General features: G+C 56.8%; 2 protein-coding genes across 8 annotated transcripts in view; both read right to left on the bottom strand.

Annotated features, from left to right (window-relative positions):
• Window positions 1–267: 267 nt before the first annotated feature.
• Window positions 268–17772, bottom strand: Fasn (fatty acid synthase). Of its 4 annotated transcripts, none has more exons than XM_052756740.1 (43): window positions 17479–17772; window positions 16175–16310; window positions 15444–15596; window positions 14277–14450; window positions 13888–14088; window positions 13547–13669; window positions 13339–13454; window positions 13117–13251; window positions 12054–12516; window positions 11751–11938; window positions 11358–11547; window positions 10740–10834; window positions 10383–10517; window positions 10102–10305; window positions 9877–9992; window positions 9521–9693; window positions 9255–9446; window positions 9105–9185; window positions 8828–9007; window positions 8499–8678; window positions 8221–8424; window positions 7681–7967; window positions 6973–7359; window positions 6724–6888; window positions 6527–6645; window positions 6283–6437; window positions 5975–6178; window positions 5622–5772; window positions 5369–5547; window positions 5169–5288; window positions 4936–5058; window positions 4632–4855; window positions 4189–4390; window positions 3914–4065; window positions 3708–3799; window positions 3392–3543; window positions 3064–3309; window positions 2607–2795; window positions 2196–2423; window positions 1892–2112; window positions 1673–1771; window positions 1266–1517; window positions 268–1181 (listed from the first exon to the last, which is right to left on the bottom strand). In XM_052756740.1, exons 2-43 carry the CDS (start codon window positions 16299–16301, stop codon window positions 1044–1046), a joined length of 7515 nt encoding a protein of 2504 aa, XP_052612700.1. In that variant the 5' UTR covers window positions 16302–16310; window positions 17479–17772; the 3' UTR covers window positions 268–1043. The 4 variants fall into 4 exon arrangements, with proteins under 4 accessions (XP_052612700.1, XP_052612699.1, XP_052612701.1 ...); XM_052756739.1 differs by having other exon boundaries at window positions 17551–17772; XM_052756741.1 differs by having other exon boundaries at window positions 17555–17772.
• A 2354-nt stretch (window positions 17773–20126) lies between these two features.
• Ccdc57 (coiled-coil domain containing 57) overlaps window positions 20127–25030 on the bottom strand; it is a 112044-nt gene continuing 107140 nt past the window's right edge. For 3 of the 4 annotated variants that reach the window (XM_052755915.1, XM_052755917.1, XM_052755916.1), the window contains one exon: window positions 20127–20512. In XM_052755915.1, coding sequence (XP_052611875.1) covers window positions 20304–20512 — 209 coding nt within the window. In that variant the 3' untranslated portion in view covers window positions 20127–20303. The remainder of the gene's footprint in view (window positions 20513–25030) is intronic. The other variant, XM_052755919.1, reaches the window with a different exon arrangement.

The following is a 25030-nucleotide window of genomic DNA, read 5'->3' as shown; positions in this document are numbered from 1 at the left end:
CGCCTGCTTCCAGGGAGTTGCAGCACTAGCCAGGTCCTGCTCAAGCTTCCCCCTAGAGTGCCTGGCACCAACTAAGCCGATGCCCTTAGAGCGACTTGAAGGTGGACAAATTCTGCTCATACCAGTGTTCAGGTCTCTAGCCAGCTCCATATGCTGAAACACTCATCAGTACATGCTTCCACTCTTATTCCTCACTGTAGAGGAATCCCCAGATGGTGCTAGAACCTGAAACCCAGGTCAGGGACTGGACAGAGACTGAACAGAGGCCAGCGCTCGCATGCGGTTTAATTGTGGGAAGGGCACAGCATCAAGAGCAGCATTTTTACCACCAGGCTGGTGTAAAAATCAGTCCAGACATGGTTCTTCACACTGACAGCTGCAGCAAATCCAAAACCCAAGCAGCAATTTCAATCTTTTCTTGGAAAACAAATACAGTCAGTGCCCGGTGCGGTCCGCAGGGTCAGGTTGGCCCTGCATCATGGGTGCAGCCGGGGGTGCTGGGGACCAAGGGCATGGGCTACAGTGTCTGCTGGGGTCCTCATTCCCCGGGAACCAGCCCTCTCCATACCCTGCCCTGCAGTGGGCAGGGCCAGGGCCAGGATAAAAAGGGGCTCCAGCCAGCAGTCTGTGTATAGTGAGTGGGTCTGGAAACTTTCCCAGGAATTTGCCCCACACGGCTTCTGCCATTTTAAGGGGTTCTAGAATGAGCCCTGGGGGTCTTTCCCAGCAATGCAATAAATATGAGAATTTAAGGAGAAACAACCATGTGGCGAATGCCACGTGGCAGAAAAGGCTCAGTTTGGCTCCTGCTGGTCTCCACTGACTCTTCACAGACCAGGGTGTCTCCAAGTCAGTGGCTCTGGGAACCCCACTAGGTGGCTGGGACACATGTGATGGTCCTGTTTCTAGCAGCCACCAAGGGAAGGGGTGGTGCTGGGCCACTAGGAGCAGGGGTCCCACCAGCAGGACCCTCCCCAGTTCCTGCATTTAGGTTGGAGCATCTCTGGTGGCGGGTGTGGAGCGTGGCTTCATGGTAGGCAGGTCTAGCCCTCCCGTACACTCACGCGAGGTTCAGCCAGGGAGCTGTGGATGATGTTGATGATAGACTCCAGGCCACTGCCTTCCAGCAGCGTACGGTGGTCACCCTCAATGATGTGCACAGACACCTTCCCATCGCACACCTGCAAATATGCACATCTCACTCTGTGTCCACCATCAGCCATCACACCCGTGGCAAGCACACTTGCCTCACCTGCCCCACTCACCTGAGAGAGGTTGTAATCAGCACCCAGGTCCTCACCGTAAGTACCACCTGTCTTGGCACGCAACAGTGTCACGTTGCCATGGTACTTGGCCTTGGGTTTATACTGATCAGCTGCTCGCAGCTTGTGGTAGAAGGACTGGGCAGCAAAGCTCAGCTCACGGCGGTCCAGGTCTTGGTGGCTTTTGGTGATGAGGTCCACAGCAGCAGTCACCCGGTCCTCCAGGCTTTTCAGTGGTAGCAGGGCCTCTAGCACCTACAGGGAACAGGTCTGAGCATGGGGGTGGGGCCCTGGGGAGATGGGGTTCTAAAGCACCCCAATCTCCCTGGTCCATATCAAAGGTGCACAGACCCCAATTCTCAGCTCCAACCTCGCCTTTCCTGCCCACTCTGGGGTGTCTCCTGGCCTACCTTGTTGTGCTCTGCATCAGTGAACTGCTTTATGAAGAAGCATATGGCCTCAGCCTCAGCCTCAGCCTCACAGCCTGGGGTCATCTTTGCCCGATAGCTCTGCCAGGGGAAGAGAGACTGCTGCAGCAGGCACTGAAGTGACAGGACCCTCCCAAAAGCGTGTTCAAATCCAAGACACAGGAGGCAGCCGCACTCAGGACCAGTTGGCCCAGCTCTTACCTGGGTGTATGCCAGTACGTAGGTGTGTGAGCCGTCAAACAAGAAGAGGCTGTTGTGGGTGGGGGCTGGGCCCTGCTGGGCCTGCAGCTGAGAGCACATCTCGAAGGCTACACAGGCTCCGAAGGAGTACCCAGCCACTCGGTAGGGCCCCTCGGGCTGCACCTGCTTGATGCAGTCAATGTAGTAGGCAGCCAGGTTCGGAATGCTGTCCAGAGGCGCCGCTGTAATGACAGCAGAGGGCTCAGCAGTTAGTGAGGAACGGAGGCCCAAGGCAGCAAGTACTGCTCCAGCATGTGCACAGTACCTTGGGTGCACTGCAGACCATAGGTGGGCACACTGAGCTTGGCAGCCAGGCTGTGGAACACAGTGGTGGAGCCTTCAATGGGATGCACCAGGAACAGAGGCCGCTCAGAGTTCTGCACTGAGTTGAGTCGTGTTAGGGTAGGGCCCTCTGGGTTCACCAGCAGGATGCTCAGGTTCAGCTGGGTCTGCTTCAGGGCTGTGTCATTCTTGGACTTGGAGGCTGTCATCTCTGTAATGACAGAGGATAGAGGCTAGCCTTGGCACGTGGACTCTGGTGCACTTGTGAGGATGTGCATCTGTGTACTAGGCATTGGTCCCAAGTGCTCTTGGTAAGGACAGTGCTGCTGCCTCCAGTACTGGATGCTCTGATGAGACACACCAGGACCCTCACAGCCTGCTGCCTGGTACGCACCACTAGCTGAGCCAGCCTTGGAGGACAGTTCCTGTAGCTTCCGAAGTGTGAGCTGCCGCACCTCACGCATGGGCAGCACCAGATCATGTTCATGTTCCAGGATCTGGCGTACTTCCACACCCATGAGTGAGTCCAGGCCGAGGTCTGCCAGCGAGCTGTCCAGGTTAATAACTGCCAGGTCTCGGATGCCTGCCAAAGGGGATTACTTAGACCAAAGGGTCATTATTTAGAAGGGGATGTGGGGACAACCTAGACATAGGAACCAGGTAGGGGCTGAGAGTGCTGAGCCCAGGACAGGTCCATTTCTCTCTCCAAACAACCATCACTATAGGCACAGCTCCCCGCATCACTGCCGATCACTCAGGACAGCACTCAGACCATGTAACCCTGTCCTCTGCCTCTATAGATGGGAAAACTAAGGCTCAGAGAGCTAGGAAGGTCCCTGAAGTTGGCTCACCTAGGATGTGTGCTACAGCCTTCACCAGATCCCTCTGGGCTCCACCATCACCATGGGCCACAGCTTTCTTCTCAGCCAGCACAAAACTACTCAGGACCGCATGAGGCTGATTCAGGAAGAGGTCCAGCACCTCCATGCAAGAGGTGATGCGCTGCGGCAGTGTGCCCCCGATGACTGTGTCATTGGTACCCATCGCTTCCAGGACAATGCCCACATCACCAATGGCACCCCACTGCACGGCAAGGCCTGTGAGCAAGGGAGGCAGTGGGTCAGGTGCTTTGGCGAGTGTGTGAAGCCACAAACAGAGGTGAGCTGGGCAGAGGCTCACCTGGGAGGCCATCGTGCTGGCGCTGCTCACATATACGCTCCATGGCAGAGTTGGCGAAGCCGTAGTTGGTTTGGCCAGCATTACCACGCCCACAGCTTACAGATGAGAAAGCCACAAAGTAGTCCAGCTCAGGACAGGCTTCCCGGGTTGCCCTGTGGGTGTTCATGTCACTCTATCAGGCCCAAAACCTCTCTAGGGCAGTCCAGAGAAGGCCACAGGTGGCACAGCCTTGCCTCCCCCAGACCCCCAGGTCCAGCATGGACCAAATACAGGTGGGATCATATAAATATATATGCTAAATGGAAGTACTGCCCACCTGTCGAGGTTCAGGGTACCATTGTATTTGGGCTTGTTGACATCCTGGAAGAGCTCTGGCGTCTGGTTCTCTAGCATAGCGTCTCTCAAGACCTGGGAGAAAGGGTTTTAGTGCTGCTGCAGCTCTGGGGTTCTACCCCATTTAGCAGCTAGCTACCCTGGGTCTCAGGCTTTGGAGGTATCTGGAGCCCAGGACGCCTTTCTCACCATGGCCAGGTTGAAGACACCTCCAACAGGCCCAAGCTTTGTGGCTTCGGTGACGAGAGCGCGGGCCCCCTCCAGTGAGCTGGCATTGCTTGTTGACACCAGCACATGTACGCCCTGGCGCCTCCACTCTTGAACCTGCTTGGCTTGGTAGCCTGTGGGACACAGGGCTGTGGGGCTGCACGAGGAGAGGGAGTGGCCTACGGCCCCTCCCAGAACACCTTCCACCAAAGGGAAGCCGGCATCACCAGCTGCCCCAGGTACCCCTACTTGCTTACCTGTGCGGATTCCAGACCGGGAAGTCAGCACAAGCCTCTGGGCTCCCCGAAGCACGAGCCACCGGGCCAGCTCCAGGCCAAAGCCACCTAGGCCACCAGTGATGATGTAACTCTTGTGGGCCGGGCAGAAGGTCTTGGAGACGGCGGAGATCAGGGTGGGCTGAGCCCCCGGCAGCACAGCCTCTGACTCCTCCTCACGCACCTGCAGATAAACAAGAGTGGCAGGGACCATCGAGGTGGCTGAGCAGCTGGCGGTGCTCCTATCCAGCTGAATGACCGAGTCTGATCCCGAGACACACGCGGGAGAGAGCCAACTCCTACAAATTGTCCTTTAGTCTCCACACACGTGCCGGGGCATGCACATACCACATAAGTAAATGAAATTAGAAAAAACAAACTCTGCAAGCCAAAGCCAGGGCAGGCACCCAAGGGCCTCACCTTACCTGGACAAGGACTTTGCCAATGTGTTTCCCCTGGGCCATGTAGCGGAAGGCGTCTTCCACTTGGGCCTTAGGAAACACCGTGCACCTCAGGGGCTTCACGACCCCATCCTGGATGCCAGCCTGCAGCAGCGCTGCGACCTCCCGCCAGCTGTCGCTGGCCTCCTCAAAAAGCGCGTCCAGCAGGATCCCATGGAAAGTGACGTTCTTCAAGAAGATAGCCATGCCTGAACGGGAGAGTCATGTTCACTGGTGGAGAACCCAGGCCCCCGCACCAGCCCCCACTCCTGCCCCCAGGACTACTAACCCAGGGGGTGGTTGTTAGAAAGATCAAATTTGCCAATCTCTAGGAAGCGACCGTGCTGAGCCAGGCACCGCACACTGGCCTGTAGCTTCTCTTCTGCCAGGGAGTTGAGGACCAGGTCGACCCCTGTGGTGGCAACAGGTCCTCTTGGTCATGCGGGATCGTCCATTCCTCAGAGAGAGGGTTAGACTGACTGCATGAACCACTCTCAGGCAACGGCCTGGGTGGGTACTTACCTCTGCCACCTGTATGTAATAACACATGCTGCTCGAATGACGTGTCTCGTGAGTTGGCAAAGCTCGTGTCGTCAAGCTGGGGGAACCTGGCCTGGAGGTATGCTCGCTTCTCAGCTGAGCCTGTCAGGGAAAGGGCCCTAGTGAGCTTGCGCCACGGAGCTCAAGAAGGTCTGAGGGCTTGGGAGGGGCAGGGACCTTACCCACAGTGGTGAAGACTCGGCAGCCCAGACTGAGGGCAATGGAGATAGCTGCCTGGCCCACACCACCGGAGCCCGAGTGGATGAGCACTGTTTCTCCAGGCTTCACCCGCCCACGTACCACGAGGGAGTAGTAGGCAGTGGTGTAGACGACAGGCACAGAGGCCGCCTCCTCCAGGGTCCTGAGGGACAGCACAGAGTCAGTCTGGCCACCAACTAAGTCATGTTATCCCCCACCTGCAGCCAGCCCACTCACCAGCTGGAGGGTACTTCCCAGAGGAAGTCTGGCGACAACAGGACTGAGGTGGCCAGGCCTTCTGCGGGCACGAGCCCCATCACACGCCGGCCGCACCTATCACGGCCTGAGAATTCCATGCCCAGCATGCAGTCCCGGCTGGCCCATTTTCCTGTAGGTAGACAGAAGGGAGGCTCATGTTAGCACTAGGAGTTCCATCTTTAAGACAGGTTGTTAAGGGTACAGGGTACAAGTGTAGGCCCTGGTGTCAGGGAACACCTCTCTTCCCCAGGACGGTTTGCACATGGGTTTGCACATGCACTTTCCTGACTCCCAGCCACCCAGTCACACCAAGACCCCGTCCTGGCTGGCACCTGGGATGGCATCGGGGGACAGCTTGCCCGTGGCTAGCATGATGTCTCGGAAGTTGAGTGAGGCATAGTAGACAGTGCAGAGCTGTGCCCCTGGGCTGGTGAGCTGGGCGTGTTTCAGGGGGGAGCAGACCCAGCGGATAGAGGCAAGGTCCCCCCGGGTGAGGACATTTACGAAGGCATGTGCTGTCTGCTCCTCGGGCTTGTCTAAGGCAAAAGGAAACAAAGATGCCGCAGAGCCTACCTGGCCAGGCTCTCTGACCCCCCAACTCCTCCTCGGCCTAGCAAGTGTGGAGCAGCAATGGACTCACCCTGCTCTAACAGGAAGTGGCGGAAGGCACCCCAGGCCCCATCGCGGTATACATTCATCACCAGGTCATTCTCCAGCACCTTCTGTAGCTCTGAAGAGCCAGGGTCCAACTTAGGGACATGAGATGTGCTGCTGAGGTTGGACAGCAGGATGCACCTGTGGGACAAAAAAGGAAGGACACCAAAGGTGGGTGGGAGGGAGCAAGGGATTGAGGGAGCGTAGGTGCCTCTCAGGGTCTCTCCTACCGAATCCGGTGTCCACCAGGCTCTTTGCGGAGACAGTTCACCAAGCCTACAACACCTGAGGTAGGGCAATCCATGGCTGTTAGCCACACAGGCTGGGAGGAAGATGTGGCCAGAATGCTCTGCAGGACAAAGAAGGGTCAGCCTCTGGGAGGGTCTCATGCCAGGGCAAGGAAAGGTACCCAGTCCCAAGGCCTGACCTTCAGAGAGTCCACCCACTGGAAGCTGGCATCTTCCACAGGTAGGAAGATGGGGTTGTCCTGCAGCATGGCTCGGCGGCACAGGAAGAGCGCAGTACCATAGAAGGACTTCTTCAGGCCCACCAGGTGCAGCCCCTTCCTTGAGAACAGGCTCTCCCACTCTTCCTATGTGTTTGAGGTCTTATGTAAGTGCTGAGCTGGCGGGGCCATACTCAGCCCTCACCTGCCCTGCATGCCCAGCAGCAGTACCTGGCTTAGGAAGCTGAGCCCAGGCTGCACCACAGAGGGGAGGCAGGCCAAGGTCTCCCCAAGGGAATGACCTTGGAGCACTGTGTGCATCAGCAGGAAACCACCTTCCTTGAGGGCAGCTACCATGTTGCTCAGGGCCAAGGCTGGGTCGCCCAGAGTGGTCACTGCACAGTTGCACACCAGGAGGTCAAGTGCACCCAGGCTGCTGGGCGCAGGATCCTCAGGGTTCCACTGGCCCTGAGCAATATCATACTGCTGCAGCTTGGCCTGAACATCCTTCAGTGCCTGCGGGTGCTGGTCAGTGGCTGTATATTCCAGTTGTAGCATAGGCTGGGTGTTCAGCAGTGCCGGGATGCGGGAATACAAGTGACCTTGTCCAGCCAGCACCTGGGGTAGGGGAACATCTTAGATCTGCTGCCTCTAGGAAGCAGCAAAAACCTGGGGGCTGGATACGCATCCCTGGGCTGTTCTTTCTACCCTCCAAATCCGTCTACAATGTCCCAGCTTGGAACCCAAGGCATCCAGGATTCTTTCCCAGAAGTCTTCTTTCTGGTATCTCATCCCCTGGGCTGGGAGGGGTGAATTTCCCACAATCTTTAAGGTGGAACAACAAAAGCAGAGAGACCCTGGAGAGCCTGCTCTTGAGTTCGGTCTGAGACTGCCCGGCTCCAGGCATATGTCCGGCCCGTCTACCTTCCCAGCACCCACCTCCACCACTTTCATCTTGAGGGCAGGCAAGTTCTCCAGGGCTGTGTCTATGCAGGCCTTGAGCGCCTGGGAGTTAAGGAGGCCACTGATCAGAGGGTCTTCTGGCAGCAGGACTCTTTCTTGGGCCAGTGCCTCGCCTAACTCCAGTTGCAGGTTCCCATTGAGCTGCAGCTGGCAAGCAGCAGTCAACAGCCGAGGCAGTGCGTCCTGCGGAGGGTCCTCTGGCCCAGGCACAGTCAGCTTCAGCCCGTGCTGGGTAGCCTTGGTCTGTAAAGCCTGTGCCAGATCTGGGAGGGAGAAAGGCCTATGTTCTCCAAGGCCTCCAGCCAACTTCCAAGACCCATTCCCCAGCTTGTCCATAGGACAAGACAACAGCTAGAGGAACAGCAGCCGGATGAAGGGAGGACACAGCAGAACGCTGCCGCCTAGCCACAGTGTAAGCCCACTGAAGGTAGGCACTAGTCCCACCAACCCCAAGCTTCCCACAGTACAGGCCTTAGGAGGGGAGTCTGGGTTCCTCAGGGAGAGGGGCTGCCTTACCCTTGCACAGCTGCAGCTCTCTCTGTAGGGCAGTGCTCTCAGACAGGCACTCAGCCTCCACATGGGGCGTGAAAATGAATTTTTCCAGGGTGGGAACCAGCTGTTCCTGCTGCCGTCGTGGGGCCGCTGTTGTGTGCAGTCCTGAGATGTGGACACCACCAGACACCGTGCTGCCCAGACAGAGGCTTGTTGTCACATCAGCCACTATGGAGACACACTGGTCAGTGTAGGCAACACCCAGCCAGGACATGGGTGAACAGAGCTAGGGCCAGAGCTACCTTGATTCTCCCCCTCCAGCGTGTACACCTTCTGTAGGTGGGTTGCAGGGTCGATGTGGATGGATGTCACACGGGTAGGCAGCCTCAGACTCTGCTGGCTGACACCCAGAATGGACATCTGCAGCATTGTGTCCAGGAAGGTCACCCAATTGTCTTTCCAGAGCACCTTGCCGTGTTTGCCTGCAGCAGAAGAGCTGGGTCAGGATTCCAGATCTCATCTGCTCCAGGAGCCTCTACTTCCTCCCTGTCTACCCTGTCTCCCAGCAGGAGATGGCCCAGTGAGAAATGGCCCCTGGTAATCATGCTGACTCCAGGATGCTCTTGCCCACCTTCAAGGCTGGCCTCAAAGATGCCCTGGAAGTGAGGGCCATAATCGTATCCACGCAGCCGCAACTCCTTGTACACTTCTGCCCGGGTCAAGCGGGAGACCGGTGCAGACTCAGGGGGGTTCAGATCTTCTTGGGGGTCGAAGAGCTTGGAGTCAGGGTCTTCCCACTGGTACACTTTCCCTGTAGGAGACAGGGTAGCAGGGGCACCTGAGCATGGGGCAGGGCAGGCTAGGTTCTGGGGTCCCCAGCCCCACAGGCCCAGCCAGGTCCCACTCACCACTCACTATCAGGTTGCCATTCTCAGACACTTCAAAGGCACGGGAGGCCTCTAGCAGCCGCACCTCCAGAGGCACAGTCCCTGCAGGGAAGGAAGGTCAGGGCAGAGGCACCAGCAATCCCAGCAGCCCCTACTGAAGATGCCTCTTACCTGTCCTGGGGAGTATGGTGGCCTGATGAAGGATTACATCCTCAAACACCACAGGAGTCTCTTCTAGGGACAGGCCCAGGCTGCGAGCCAGTGTCCTCCACACCAGGCACAGGTAGCCAGTGCCAGGGAAGAGGACCCGGCCATCAATGCAGTGGTCTACCAGGTAGTGGTCAGGAGACTCAGGACTGGCATCTGTAAGGGACAGAGACCTCAGCACTAGCCCACGTGCCTGGGAAGGAACCTACCCACCACGAGGCCCTGCTCACCGATGTTGTAGACTGTAGCAGAGGAGGAACTGGAACCATTGGGGAAGTCTTCAGCAGCTGGGACATCCCAGGTCTGGCTGTGGTCCCACTTTATGTGAGGGGAGATGAGGGGAGTCCCTCGGGGTGCTGGGAACTCCACAGGTGGGAACAAGGCATTAGGGTTGACGTCAATGCTGGTGAAAAGGGAGGCTGAGTGACACACCTGGCCCTGAGGTCTGAAACACCTGATGCTCCGTTTGTTTCAAGACCCCAAGATAGCCAAGCTGAGGACCAGAACTGAGCTAGGCCAACAGCAACCCTTCTCATGGAGGGTGGTGTGGGCCCCCATGGGAGCAGCAGGGAGGAGGGGGACCTACCCTGTGAGATGCACCTTGCCAAGGTTGGTGAGGAAGAACTCCAAGTTATCTTTATGGTCCCTCTTCATCAAGGGGATGATGGTGCAGCTAGACTTCACACCCCGCTTCAAGACAGCCTATGCACGGCAAAGAAGGGCTAGGCTTTGACCTCTTCCATGCCATAGTCATCTTCTCCACTGACTGGCAGGCTGCTGTGCCCCTTTCCCAGGCAGACCAGGTGCTCACCTGCAATAGTGCATGGGGTGCAATCTCCAGCAGCACAGCATGCTCAGGGACATGCCACAGTGCTTCCTGGAAGAGCACGGGGCTCACCAAGTTGTTGACATTGTACTCAGCAGAAGATGTGCGGGCCAGGCTGCTCTGCCACTGGGCCTCAGGAATGGAGGTGCTGAGCCAGCGAGCTGAGCGTGGCCGTGGTTCCCGGATCACCTGCACACAGGAGCTTGGTTAGCAAGTGAAGTGAAGTTACCACACCCTCGGGTCCATGTATCCAGCCAGGTACTTACCTTCTTAAGGGCCTGCAGCAGCATGGGGGCAATGCCTTCCATGAAGTAGGAGTGGAAGGCAAGGCCACCCGTCCTCACCTCCTTGGCAAACACACCCTCTTGCTTCAGCTGCTCCACAAACTCACTCACTGCAGCCTGCAGGCATCAAGGCTAGTGGTCAGACGGGCTTGAACTTGCTCTCCCTTGTCAGGTACAGTCAGTCCACCCAGCTTAGGCCTCACGCAGTGGGCCTGGGACAAGTGTAGTTCCAGCTGGGCCCTTCAGAACTTGGTAGACAGACTGAGGAGGGCTTGCCTCCCATGTAGGGCCAGGGCAAAGAGCAGGGGACACAAGTCCTTCTATGGTTGCAGGGCCCACCTGAGGTCCAGAGATGGTCACAGTGTCCTCAGAGTTGTGGCAGGCAGGCACTACACCAGAGGGGCAGCGCTGTTTACATTCCTCCCAGGACAAACCTGCAATCAGAGTGGCTAGCCTCAGAGCAGGTCCCCGCCCATCCTGCTGGACCAAGGAGGATTCTGCCGTGAGCACCACCTGGGGCCAAGGGTGTTGGTGGAATGACACAATGACAGCCTCAGAACTGGCCTTCCCAGGGCCGCGTCTGATCTCAAGAGGAGGTGTCATTATGAAGTTAGTGAAAGAAGGGAGCCAGGCCTCACCTCAGAAATGACACCTCGGGGTGTCAGGGGTAAGTGATGGAAGGGCCGGGCAATGAACACCCAGGGTCAAGGAAGTAGCTCTTTGCAGCTCCTTGACCCTCATCTCATGTGTGTGGTGTTTTCATACCTTGCTCAGGCCTGTAGGCTCAGCAGAACTGAAGCCTCCTATAAAGATAATCTGAGCAAAGTGACCTCTCCCCTTGTATCCCCACTTCTCCCACCAAGAAGGCAGCTGATTGTTTTAAAGGACCCAAAACAGAAACCCCTTCCAAGAAGATCCTGGTGCCTAATGAGGTTGGGGTCCTGGGAGGATACCTACCAACAGCTGCCATGGACCCGGGTGGGAGGCGGGCCTCCTTGATGCACTGGCCTCTCCAGTAGGCTGCAAGCACAGCCTCACTCTGGGAGAGACAGCCATCGGCATAGCCACAGGCAACCTCTCCCAGAGAGTGCCCAATGATGCCGTCAGGTTTCAGTCCCACAGAGGTCAGCAGGTCTATGAGGGCAATCTGGGGATTGGAGACATAGGTCATGTCACAGGTCTGATGATCCCTAACAGTAAGGTGCACACCCAGCATACCAGGCCTCCTGGGAAGGGTACATGTTGGGTGCCTGCACACTGGACAGGGCCAGGACTGTGTGATCCTGGGGAGTATATATAGTTCCTTGCTTCTGAGCATCCCAGGATCCCAACACCATGCTGGTGACTTACCTGGATGGCAGTGAGGCTCACAAAGGCATGCACGATATCATCAAAGGTGCTTTCATCTGTGCTCAGCAGCAGGTCTGACACTTTTATTCCCAAAGGTTTCACAGCCTCATCAGAGCGCAGAATAGATTCACGGAAGCTGTCCAGGCGCATGAGGCTCAGCCCCATTCCGCGCCACTGTGTGCCCATCCCTGTCCCAGAAAGCTTATCAGGGCCACAGCATGGTCACCTACCAGCCTTGCCCTCAAGAAAGGGGACCCACCCCCCTCCTTTGAGGGCAAGCCCAGAAGCAAGTGGCAGGCTCACCTGAGCAGATGAACCAGAGGGGGCGCTTGCTGGCAGGGACTTGCTGCACTTCCTGGACATCTCCCTCAACACCCAGCACAGTATAACCCCTGAAGGGCATGGCTGCTGTAGGGGTAGCTGCAATGTCATTGAGCATGCTCACAAAGGCCAAGTCCTGGCTGTGCTGGCGGCCCTGTTCCAGCAGGCCCTGCACTGCCTCTACAGTCCGTCCACTAGCGTGCAGTAAATGGGGAAGGGCGGCATGTGGGGCAGGCGCAGGGGCCTGCTGTGTGTTGGGCTGGAGGATGATGTGAACGTTGGCACCTCCAAAGCCAAAAGAGTTGATGCCCACATTGCCACCACGAACAGGCAGGGGCCTGTCCACCACCTGCAGCCGGCCATCAAGAAGGGCTGGGATTTCAGGGTTGGGGTTGTGGAAATGCAGGTTGGGGGCCCAAACCCCATGCTCCAGGGACAGCAGCACCTGCAGTCAGAACACATGGTTAGTAGGCAGCGGACCCCAGCCAAGTGTGTCGACCTAGGGCCCATGTGCTGTGGTATTGGGCACAAAGACCCTTGTCCTCTCTGGCCTTGTGCCCTCACTGGTTTTCTGTATCACCAAGCTGAGGGGCTGCAGGCCTGAACACAACCCCCCTCCCCGGGCAGGCACAGAAGCCCAGAGATGGGTCTTCCAGACAACCATACATACCTTCCAATGCAGAAAGAGGTAGGTGTGCAGGGTCACCCAGCAGGAAAGGGGACGCCAGAGCAGATGCTGGCTCACCCTTCCTTTCCCATCACAGAACAAGGCACTTCGCTGAACCTGGCCACCTAGATACTTCCTCAGAACTGTACCCATCCTTTTCACAGTCAAGTCTTTCCTTTGGCCAGAAGCTACACAACTCAGCACATTGACCACAGGGCATGTGCCCTGAAGTAGTCTCATCCTCCCTGCCATCTCAGCCATGGTGCAGCCAAAGGGGTCGTTAGTAGGCAGGCAGGAGCCCCAAGGTAGGTCAAGTGGTGGTCAGTACACACTATCCAAGTAACAGACTTCTGACTCACACAGAGCCCAGCTGCTCACCTTAGTCAGAGCCGCAAGCCCCGAGGCAGGCTCAGGGTGTCCCATGTTGGATTTGGTGGATCCAATTAACAAAGGACCCTGGCGGGAGGCACACAGGGCTCGCACGATGCTGTTCAGCTCCTGGGGGTCACCCACCTGCGGGGAACAGAGTAAGTTAAGGCTGTAGCCAGGAATCTCTCTAGCAAGGGTAGGAGTCAGGTATGGGCCAGAAAGGGCTTTCACCTTGGTGCCTGTGCCATGGGCTTCAATGTACTCAAGGGACTCAGGGGCCAGACCAGCTGGCCGATACAGAGAGTGGATGAGTTGTTCCTGGGCTTCTCCAGAGGGGAATGTCACGCCTAGGGTAGATGGGATACTGGTGTGGTATCAAGCCTTGAATACTCCACCTCCTCATTTCTTGTGACCCATGCTCTTTTCCCTCTGTGCCCACCTTGCTCCTTGCAGCCATCTGTGTTGGTGCCAGCATTCAGTATAGTGGCATAGACCCGCCGGGCCAGGGACTTCTTAGTCAGCAGAACTGCCACCACAGCCTCAGAGCGACAATATCCATTTCCTAGGGCAGACCAACACCTCAGTCAGGTGCTCTGGGATAATGGGGTGTATGTGTGTGTGTGTAGGTTGTGTATGTGTGTGTGTGTAGGTTGTGTATGTGTGTGCGTGCATATACACTTGCACTCCACACACCTCAGCAGGAGCCAAGATGCCATACTCTGTGTATAGTTTGGAACCCTGCAAAGTAGAGCCTAAGGATCCCACCCATGCCAACCTCACCTGAGTCATCAAAGGACCTGCAGGTGCCCTCTGGGCTGAGCATGCCCAATTTCATGAACTGCACAGAGGTGTTGGGCTTCAGCAGTACGTTGATGCCACCCACAAGGGCAGCGGGGCATTCCCCACTGCGGATGGCCTGATAGGCATTCTGTAGTGCCAGTAGGCTGGAGGAGCAGGCTGTGTCCAGGGCAATGCTGGGCCCTGTGAGCAAGGGCATAAAGTAGGGGTGGGTGCCCCAGGGCAGACACTGGCCTTGAGCACCCACTCTGCTTTCCCCAGCAACAAGGAAGTCTGAGCCCCAAAGGGTTACCCAGGTGGATGGACACATGCAGGTTAGGCCTATGCTGGGGCTGGGCTGTCCACCTACCTAGGCTGGGAGGAAAACCAACCTTTGAAGTCGAAGAAGAAGGAGAGCCGGTTGGCCATCATCGCACGCTGGCAGCCCACCATGCTATAGCCCAGGAGTGTCTCAGGGTCTCTGCTCAGGGCCTCTGATGCCTCGGAACCACTCACACCCACCCAGACACCAGTGTTGGTTCCTCGGAGTGAGGCTGGGTTGATGCCTGCCAGGGGCAGCAGTAAGGCTCAGCTCTTGGCCACATAGGCTTGGGTGAGAGGGGTGCAATCAGGGGGAAAAGTGGGCCCCTAAGGTCTGGGTCAGGCTGCAGCCATAGGAAGGACAGAGGACAGCATTGTCTAAAGGCAACTCCTTTGGCCTCTGGTGTCACTGGTGGGTCCCAAGAGCCTACTAGCCAATGAGTTCTCTAGTGCCAAGGGCAGTCTGCCCTAGGACAGGCTGAGATAAGGAGATACAGGGAGACAAAGGCCAAGTGTCCAAGCTGGGAAAGCAGAGGACAGTGGGTAACCCCTAGGGAGCTGTGCCCAGCCTTTGATTGGGCATGGGCAGCCAGACAGGCCCAAGGTGGGGACCTCCATTTTCACCATGGAGGCTGCCAGGGTGGTTACACATCAAATGTAGGGCTAGTTAGCACCTACCAACCTGAAGCTCACTCTCCCCACCAAGCCCAGACACCAACCCACAATGGCTGCCCACTGTGGGGCCTTCTATCCCTGGGAAGGAACATGTCCATGTCCCAAGCGGCAGGATCCAGAATCAGAGACAGCCAGTTGGACAAGGCTGTTTCCAAAGCTAGAGGCTGAGCCCCTGCAGAACTACCTGATGTAAGCCCCGCCCTCAGCTCAAGACCAGCCAGACATCAGGGAGTGAGGAAACTGGGGTGACAGGGCGCGCCTGGGACACTACTAGTGTGCAGTTGTGAAACTGTGACTGCCCAGGGCCCCGCCTCCTGAGCCACTGGACCTAGATCAGGGTTGGGGACACGGCCAGGGGCCTATGCCATGCTTTCCTCTGAGCTCTTGAGATCTCAAAGCCAAGAAGATACTATTGTTGTTACATTTCCTTTTCCTTTTAGAGCGCTGGGGACAAAACCCAGGTTCTTGTGCACACTGGACAAGTGCTCTACCACTGAACTACATACATCCCCAGCCCTCATTACAGCATTTCTAAAAAGGGCAGGAACACCCCAGTGACCCACCTCCGTCCACAATAGCCTCATAGCTGACTTCCAACAGCAGCCGGAGCTGGGGGTCCATTGTGTGAGCCTGCTTGGGGTGGACCCCAAAGAAGGAGGCGTCGAACTTGGACAGGTCCTTCAGCTTTCCAGACCGCTTGGGCAGCCCATAGAGCCCTGTGGAACATCAAAGCCTCTGAAGCCAGGGAACCAAGGAGCCCCTCTTCCTGGGGAAGGCTCCCTGAAAGAAGTGATTGGTGACTCAACCTCACTGTTAATGAGGGGCCCCAAAAGACCCACATGTATGTGGCCCAAAGCAAAACCTGCCACAGATGAGGCTGGTGACTACCCCCTGCTACCTCCAACCCGATGGGAGACCCTCTGCCTGATATGAGGCTGGACAGGCCAGCCTCACAATGCTGACTCACACTTGTCCATCAGGTAGAGCCACTCTGTGGCTCTATTTTAGAGCCTCGAGCCCATTGGGTGTGAAAGTCAAATCAGCATCTGAGACACCGTCTGCCAGCTCAGGGCACAGGCTGCAGACAGGACTTTCAGAAGGGCCCAGTCCCCTTCTCTTGCCCAGCTTTGGTGTCCTCCATGTAGGACCCAAGCAAGTCACCTGTCCTTTTTTGATTCTGACTGGTTCTCAACCTCACAGCTATACAGGAATCTCAACAGACACTGTCTCCAGGAAGTGTCTTTGCCATAGACTCTCAATCTGTTCTGCTGCCTGATCCTCAGGGGGCACTCACCGGCCTTCCATCGCCTGTCATCGTCTGTCACCATGTCCACACCACCAATGAGGTTGGCCCAGAACTCCTGCAGGTTCTCTGACTCGGGCAACTTCCCCGACATGCCGGCTATCACCACCTCCTCCATGGCTCTTCTCTGTGGGGAAGGTAGCATGGTGGGCCCCACACAGTCATTCCCAGCTACAGCCACCACATAGTCACCATTGCTCAGTTGGTTAAGATGGGCTGTGATCCACAGGTAGTACCTGAGTGCCCTGCACTGACTCTCTGAGAGCAAGGGCTCGGAAAGCCCCCAGTGGAAACTAGGAGGACTCAACCTTTTAATCACTAGATGAGCCGGTGCTCAGGTCTCTTAGCACTGATAGCTACTTCTAAGGTTTTGATCCCTTCCTTTTGTCCAGGATACCGACTTGACCTGGCCTGACCCTACCAGGCTTCGCTGGAGCTACCTGGGACCATATGACCTCCAGGTGCCTACTGGGTGCTCCATCTCAAGCTGGCCAAATCAGGAACTTGAAAATACACTTGGAGCTTCCAAGAAGCAGGGTCTGGAGTACTTGAAACCACGCTCTCACCTCAAGCCACCGGGAAGCCGGCGCTTCCCTCTCAAGGTAGGGGTGGAGACCGGGTGCTGCTCAGGGCCAGCAAAGACACCAGGCTTGGTAAGAGAGGGAACAGGCCCGACTACTATTGAGTGCCCAGGTCTGGCAGGGCTGAGGCAAACACAGCCCCTGCCAATGGACCCCTCCAGCAAGATCCAACCTGGAGTACTATCCCCGTTGGGTACGGAGCAGCGACAGTCAAAGCCTCTCGCCACTTGGCCGAACACCATATAACCTGGCCGAGTCAGCAGAGAGTCTGCATTAGGTCCTCGGGTCCTTAAGGCCTTTGCCCAGGGCAGTCCAGGCCTTGCATCCGTAGGTCCAACGTGGAGGCTTCCGCGCCACCCCGCCGGCGAGGCCTGGATGGTCCGGTGACTTCCGCTGAGGCCCCTGGGGCCTCGTGCGCACCCAGACCCGCATCTGGCCTCTGCAAGCTGGCGCCGGCGTACCACCGCCGCGGCCTCTTGCGCCCTGCCAAAGCCTCCCAGCGCAAGCGAAGGCCCCGGCCCCATCCACGCGGCGCCCAGCCTCCTGCACCGGGCTGGCGCGGCGCCCACGTGACAGCGGCCCGCCGCGCTGGCCCTCCGCACACCCCTCCCGCGCCCCTCTCGGCCGGACCGCACCACGCAGCCCGGTGGTTGGCCGTCGGGGGTGAGCTGCGGCGCTTTTGTGAGCGCAAAAATGCTGAGGATCGGCGCCCACCTGTCCTCCCACCGGATCCACGGCACCCCGACACCGGCCTGCCGTCCCGGACCCGGGAACGTAGCCGCGTACCTACTGGGCTCTGGAGGCAGACGACAAGCGCGGAGCGCGACAGGAGAACTGGATGGGACGCCGCTGCCGTCTCTCTGGCTCCCTCTAGGCCGCGCCGGCGCTATTTAAACCGCGGCCATCCCCGCGCGGCCACGCCACATGGGCTGACAGCTTGGCTGCGCCGCCCAGGCCAATGAGCGTCGGGGCTGCGCCCCGGGACCCGGCGCGCCGCCGCCGGTGGGGTGATGCCCGCGCGCGCCGCCCCCAGCCGGGACCCTGCGCGGGCGCGCGCTGGAGCAAAAGGAGCGCGCAGCCCCCGCCCGCTTCCGACCCCGCCCCCGGCCTCGCGCAGGCCATGCGGAGCCCATCCCGACGCCCTCGTCTCTGCCCTCCCCACCCCACCCCCGCGGCCGGGCCAGGTGTGCACTGTGCGCGCGCAGTGTGGGACGGGCGTGCTTGGTCACACTGGGGACTGCACTGAAGACACCAGGAAGACACCAGGGCCACGCGGGGGCACAGGCCCGTGTAGCCGCGACTCCACGCCGTGATCGTAGCGCGCGCGGAGCTGAGGGGCGTGGTCTGCTCCACATCGAGACCAATTGGGTACCGAAGCTGTTCGCGACGGCCCAATGGCGGCGTGCGGGTGGGCGTTGCTAGGCAATAGGGTGATGGGCCGGCAACAGCGGCGAGGCGCTTCGCGGGCCCCCGCGCAAGCGCGGTCGTTGACCCTGGCGGAGGGCGCCTCCGGCGGGGTTACTACCGGTCATCGTGGCTCAGTTTTCTCGGACACCCTCTCTGTGGCCGCCTTGGAGACCAGGATGCGAGCAGGGACGGGAACAGTGATCAGGATCAGGAACACTGACAGACGCATGCCGCGGTCTCCGGAGTCCGCTCACGGTCCAGGCGCGGCCATCTGGCGAGCGGGATACCACCCCTCCCCCGCATGGTGGGAACAAAGGAGCTGCTGCGCGCCGCCCTGAGATCCTAGTTTCCGGGACCCTCTCCCTCCCTTTAAATTCCTCTTTTGAAAGGGTCGTCGAATTTGGGGGCGGGAGATGACAAAACCCACCGACAAACTGCACAAGGGCCCGCTTGAATGCCCAGAGAGGTTGCTCCCTTCCCTGCTGTCCTTCCCCTTTAGGCCCAGGCCGCCAAAGAGACACCTCCTTATGGGGCAGTGGCCTTTTTTTTGGGGGGGGGGGGCGGAGTGAGTGGTCCTTGACTGCCTCTCTATAGCTTGGTGCTTCAAAAAACCTAGATGCAAAAGGGTGCCAGCGCCTCAGCCTTGCTTGTCAACCCTGGCTTCTAGCTTCCCCAACTTGATTGTCCACCCAGGCTGTCTGTGGAAGGGGGCTAAGCAGGACCCTGAAGGTCAGCCTACAGCTGGCAGGTGCTTTCTGCCCACACGCTTGCCCCCAAGTTCTCCCACTACTGCCCCCAGTCTTTAAGGACCATTCCATACCTTGTTGGCATCTTTTGCTGTGATGTGTATTCTACAGAGGTGGAGGGTGAAGGACCCAGGCCCCATACCTGCACTGTCCCTATTCAAGGGTCTTCACTTTGGTGTTCACTGTGGGTGTCTTTAGGTTCAGGGCCAGCCCTAGCAGAGTTCAAAAGGCTTGTGCCTGTGCCAGCCAGAACTGCCCAACCCCACCTCCTGGTGCTTTCAAATATGCCATGTTTGCTTCTTACTGGCCATGCTGCTGGTCAACCATCAGTGGTCAGCAGGGGTCTGCTCTCTGCAGCTACTAGGGACTCAAGTGGAGGGGTTGTAACCCAGGATAGCAGGCTGAATGCAGAATCTGCTAAGGTCAGAGCAGATGCATGTGGAAAAGCCCCATCAGGATGACCTGCCATTGCCCCTGCTGGTCCTGGAAATACAGTGCACCCAGGGGGCCATCAACCTAGCTGGCCTACTGTAAAGACATCCCATGCTCTCTGCAGATGCACCTGGAGAGAACCCTACTACAAACACACAAGAGTGATCTGCAGATCTCTGCTACCTAGGCCTACGATTCTCAACTGGCACCCAAGACCACATTACTGAGTGTGGGCTTTCCTGTGGTGTTTGTCTCACCTACACACACGAGCCAGCCAGTACTCACTGTCAGTATTTTACACAAGTGCAAAATGAAGCTGCAAGTCACATGACTAGACTGGGAGCTGCCTTCACCCCCACAGCCCTCTGTGTGTCTGGCTTGGAGGATAGCAAGGCCAAGGCTACAGCCATTCTTAGGTGTGCTGGGGGCAGGAAATGGTCATGCAGTGACACCAGGCCCTAAGACATTTTAAATCAAGACAAGCCATCATGCACTTGACTTGACCAGTGTCAAGGCAGGGCTCATGATGAGGTTTTCAGAAGTGCATATGGCTGTGTTCCTGTGGTACTTGAGAGTGATGGGGCCTCAGCCAGGCACATACTCCTGGGAGGACCTCTCACACAATGTTCTTGGGGGACATACTTGCTTTGCAGGTGGCCACTATTCTCCCCCCAGGTTCTAGAGGACACTCTCAGTGACATGGTCAGTGAACAGTAGCTGTAAGTAGTGATATGGGCAAGTGGCAAGTAGGACAAGATAGACAACTTTGCAGGCCAAGCAGATGGAGGAGGGTTTTAATGGGTCGGTGGCATCAGGAAGGCCATCATTTGGGAGCCTGCCCTGTGCTCACAGCCCACCCGTATGCCATGTGTACACTCACACCCAACTTGTACCAGCACAGGCCCTAAGCACCAAGGTGGGGGCCCTCTTGGGTCCCCGGCAGAAGGCTGGGACTTAGTCCTTGAGGTTGTAGTTGCGGATCCTAGGGTGCCGCTGCTGTCGGCAGTTTGTAGGTTTAGTTGGGTGAGACTTGCTGGATCTGGGGTGTGTGGCTTTCGGCTGAGCTTCCATCTTTAGCCCTTTGACAGCAAAGTTGCTCTGCATGGTGACAGGGCTCTGATTAACCTTTTGGAGACAGCTGGCTCCTGGAGGTGCTAGGCACTCTACAGGCGAAAAGCGGAAAAAGTGTAGGTTAGAAGCACAGGAAGAGGAGAGCGGGTATACCCAGAGCTGGTCATGCCACCATCAACAACCTTGAGGACTTTTCTGTTTTCCTTTGCAGGAGCCCATACAGGCCAGCAGGCCTCCCATAATGACCTAGCCCTAGCTAATGGCAGCAGTTGGGTTGGGTCCTGACTGGGGTGCAGTGCAAGAGGTCTTTGTGGGCATGGGCTCCATATATTCTGATCCTGGGCCTGCCTCCCCCAGCACACAGAAACAAAACAAAAACATCCTGACCTGCTGTGACCATTTCCTAAGGGGATGGGGGCGAGTGACCCCACCTCCCATTCATGCCAGACCACCCCATTGAGAGTCCCCAGTGAGAGTCAGTTGTCTTGTCCTCAGGACCTGAGTATATTGGTGGTGTTCCTGAACACTTCCAACCACTTAGCATTCCTTACAGAGACGGGACAAGGGCCTGGGAGCTGCACTGCACACAGCCACAAGGTTGAACACCTGCCAGTGTCCACTTGAGCCATGGTATGGGTGATCATTTTCTTGCTGCTGCTAGCATCCAGACTTAATGGGCAAGCCACATCTAGCCTTTGTAGGTAACCATCTGTATCTTTTAAGCTTGTCTGTCTTTTGAGTCTTTGACACTAAAAATGCATTTCTTTTGTAAGGCATTATTTCACCTCCCTAAAGACCCGTTTTCTCTCTGGCAGCCTGGCCCAGCAGACAGGAAACTTCTGGTTTACTTGGAGCTGGGGTTTTTGCATTTTTATACTTTTTTCTTTTTAGGCAGGATCTCACTATGTAGGTCTGGTTTATCTGGAACTCAATATATAAACTTCCTGGACTAGAAATGGGGACCCATCTGCCTCTGCCTCCCAAGTGCAGGGATTAAAAGCATGCAACACCATGCACTCCACATTTTATAGCAGCATCTAGTGGCTTGGAGACATAATCCCAACTGCTTGTCAACCTTAAGTCAGCCATTTTAAGAGCATAAGGCAGGCTGGGAGGTGATATGCATGGTCTGTCCAGCATTGATGAGTCCACCTCTCTGTGACTTCCATGGACCTGACATGGACCTGAATGAGCATTGAGCAGAGTACGAGTCAGCCACACGGTACCCAGCTGACTCCACTGTGCAGTGGGGCATGGAGCCTGAGTACTTGCATGGGCTCCAGGGAAGTGATAGGCAGATGAGCCGCCTTCCACTCTGCTTCCCATCCTGCATTCATTTCTGTTTTGCTATGGGGTGTGTGTGTCTTTTTCTTTGGGTCTGTCTCTTAAAGTTAGGGTCTTACTTTGTAACCCAGGCTGGCCTTAAACTCACATCAATCCTGCTTTAGCCTTGTCAGGGCTAGAGTTATAGGTAGGTCATACTATGTCCAGCTTTCTGACGAAACTTTTTTGTTTGTTTGTTTTGAGGCAGGGTTTCTTTGTGTAGCCTTGGCTGTCCTGAAACTCACTCTGTAGACCAGGCTGGCTCAGACTCACAGAGATCCACCTGCCTCTGCTTCTTGAGTGCTGGGATTAAAGGTGTGCACCACCACCCAGCTTGAGGAAACTTTTTGAAACACCTAGAACCAACAACCTAATTAGGGCCATTTCTGTTCTAGCTCCTGCTGGGCCAGGCTCTGCTCTCTGACTCAGGATCCTTCTGGGATCCTAAGCACTCCTGCTGGCTGTATCTGGTTCTCCAAACCCAGACTACCCTCCTCTCTACACAGATGTTCCCACCCCATCTCTCTTCCAGTCATGAGCTACCATGTCACTTGATGGGGCCCCTCTCCCTCTCCTTCTCCCAGAAGGCCTCATGGAGGGGCAGGAATCACAGGAAGGGCTTCATGCTAGATCCCCTTGCTGCCCACCTGAAACAGGCAGGGGCAGAGGCCAAGGAGCCCAGTCTAACCGGTGGTCACAGTGGAGCTGTTGTCAGGCCAGTGTCGGACAAAATAGCTGCTACCTGGCACTAAGAGCTAGGGAGACCCAGAGCTGGAGGGTCTGGTTGGAGGAGGAATGGGAGACTGCTTTGTGGCCTTTGGTTTCTGCCGTAGCCTTTCTTTTGAGAGTCCTCCTGTGGGAGGGGAGGAGGTACCTGGCCCAACTCCCGGGCCTTGGGGCTGCTACTCTAGCTGGAAGGCATGGCACTAGGTATGCCAAGCCTGTCTGGGGCCCTAGTCCCTGGGACCATAGGTTTGGTTCCACCTGTGCTGACCAGTAACTTGCCTGTAAAACCCACTCTGCCTCTCTGGGATTCTACTTTTTCACCTGGGTGTTTGAGTAGGCACCAGAAAGAGAACTCTGGATGCATAGCTGTCTCGCACATTGCCAGGCAAAGTCCCCTGCACATCAGCCTCTTGTTTGATCTGTCTCTGCCCAGCACTTGTGGAAAGTTCTGTCTGTAAGATATTTTAGTCCTTGTGGTTCTTAATTGAGGGAGAGGTGTTGGAACGTTATGGATTGGTGTGTGGCGTTACTGCAGCACCATGGCATGTCCTCACTGAACATTTGATCCTGGAGTCTGGGGAGGACAGCTACTGTGTTTGGAGTGGAGATGGGCTTGGCTCTTATCTGCACTGGGGGCACTAAAATGTCTGACTACCAAGGGGTAATACTTTCTGAGCTTCAGCTCTCCTGCCACTGAGATTCCTAGCCCCAGGAGTCACCTTCAAAGCTACTATCCCAGCTGCTTGGCTCCAGGATATCATGTGACCTCCCAGCTCTATGGCTGCCCTCATGTGGCTTTCCAAAGGACTGGACTCAGTCAGGTCTCCAGAACTTGTCTTGGGGCTAGGGAGGGCTTGCCCTAGGCCCTGGCTGCAGCTCAGGACTCAGTCCAAGTTGTCCGGGGCACAGCTGATAAGACCTTTCCAGTTCATCTTAGGCTTGGCTGCTCCAGCCACTCCTATCTTTAGGGGTTAACCAACCTTCACTGAGACCTCTTCTGTCCCCATGGGACCTGTGTGCACCTCAGCTTTCCTTTTGCGTTCAACATGAGCTCCTTTTTCCATCATGTTTATCAATTAGGTTGTATTACACTTTCTGGCCCTTCAAACTCTCTGAGGCTCCCTACCACCTCCAAGGTGGAGTCCGAGCCTTCAGTCGGCTGCACGGTGAACACAAACTTGCTTTCCCAGCTCTCATGTGCATATGCTGTGATGGCTCAGTATTTCCATTCCTCTACCAACCCCCTGCCTCATGCCTTTTTCTAGAGGAGCCTCTAACCTTGGGTAGTCAGATGCTACCAACCCCCAAATGTTGACTCCTCGCCATCACCTTGGGGAACCCAAAGCTGCATGTCTAGCGGCTTGACTCCATTCACAGCACTGTTGGATACCATGTCCCCTTAAGCTACGCAACAGCAGAGGAGCAAGAACCTGTTAGTGCCACAGGGTTCAAGAGAGGGAGCCCTGGCCCCACCATCCCTCTTGAAGTTCCTTTGCCAGGTGTGGACACTGGGTCTGCCTCCTGCTGTGCTGCTGACAGCATCTGTATAAGGAGCACATACAGAGTGTGGCTGTGCCCAAGAAGTGCTCGCCTGATTCTGTCTCCCTCAGGGGTCGGGGAGACGGCTAAGGACAAGGGTGGCTGCTGCAGGAGGAGCAGTACTGTCCTCTGGATGCATTCTTGGGAAGACACAACAGTGTAGGCGAAAAGTGAGATAGAGGGGCAAGGGAGGCCCAAGAACATAACATGTCTCACATTGTCTGGGAAGCTCTGCACCTGCTTCAGGATCCTCACTGTCCCTTATGCCCCCCATGTGGAATCCTGTGTGTGTTCAGATGGTGTGTAGCTCTATCAGATATTCTCTGGGGATGGCCAACTTGCGTTTGGCTGGCTTCTAGATAAAATGACAGAGGAACTTTTGCAGGAGCTACCTACCAACTTGGGACTTCAGGCAGGCTCCTGAGCATCCTAGGTTATGTCGAGCAGCCAAGGCTGGTGAGGGACGGTTAGGCCCTCAGTGATGGCTACACTGTGGGTAGCAAGCGCCTCACTAGCTGCATCTCACCTCGCTGTGGCACCACAGGGTTGTGGCATCTCCGTGCTGTACCTTAGCTGTTTTCTGCTTTCCTGGCCCAGGACAGCTGAATGAGGCAATGCTCCCCTCATCTACCAGTGTGGCCTTATGGGGAGAGGCTGTGCTGGCCACGCTGACACAGGGTGCCCTGCTTGCTCAAGACATTATGGGCGACTGGCCAGGTCAAAGGCCTCCTCTGAAATCATTCTCTGGAGTTATGGCCACTGACCCTTTGGACCCCATGAGCTGATTTCTGTCCCCCCAGGAAGGCAGAGGGATAACATGCCTGTAGCACATGCAAGGAGGGTACAGTCACCCAGGCAGTGGGCCTGAGGGCCAGGGCCAGAGGCACAGGCAGTGCTCTGGTGCCTGGTGGGATTCACACAGTTCAACACAATGCCTTTGCTACCTTATCTCAGTTCTCAGGTTCAGCATGCCACTATATGAAGGATGGGAGAACTACTTCCCCAGACTGAAATGTGGGGAA

The sequence above is a fragment of the Peromyscus californicus genome, unplaced genomic scaffold (genome assembly GCF_007827085.1).
Source record: "Peromyscus californicus insignis strain IS unplaced genomic scaffold, ASM782708v3 Scaffold_3__1_contigs__length_106647218, whole genome shotgun sequence".
Classification (NCBI taxonomy): Eukaryota; Metazoa; Chordata; class Mammalia; order Rodentia; family Cricetidae; genus Peromyscus; species Peromyscus californicus.
The sequence above is the reverse complement of the archived record's forward strand: the minus strand, read 5'-3'. Positions and strand labels throughout refer to the sequence as shown.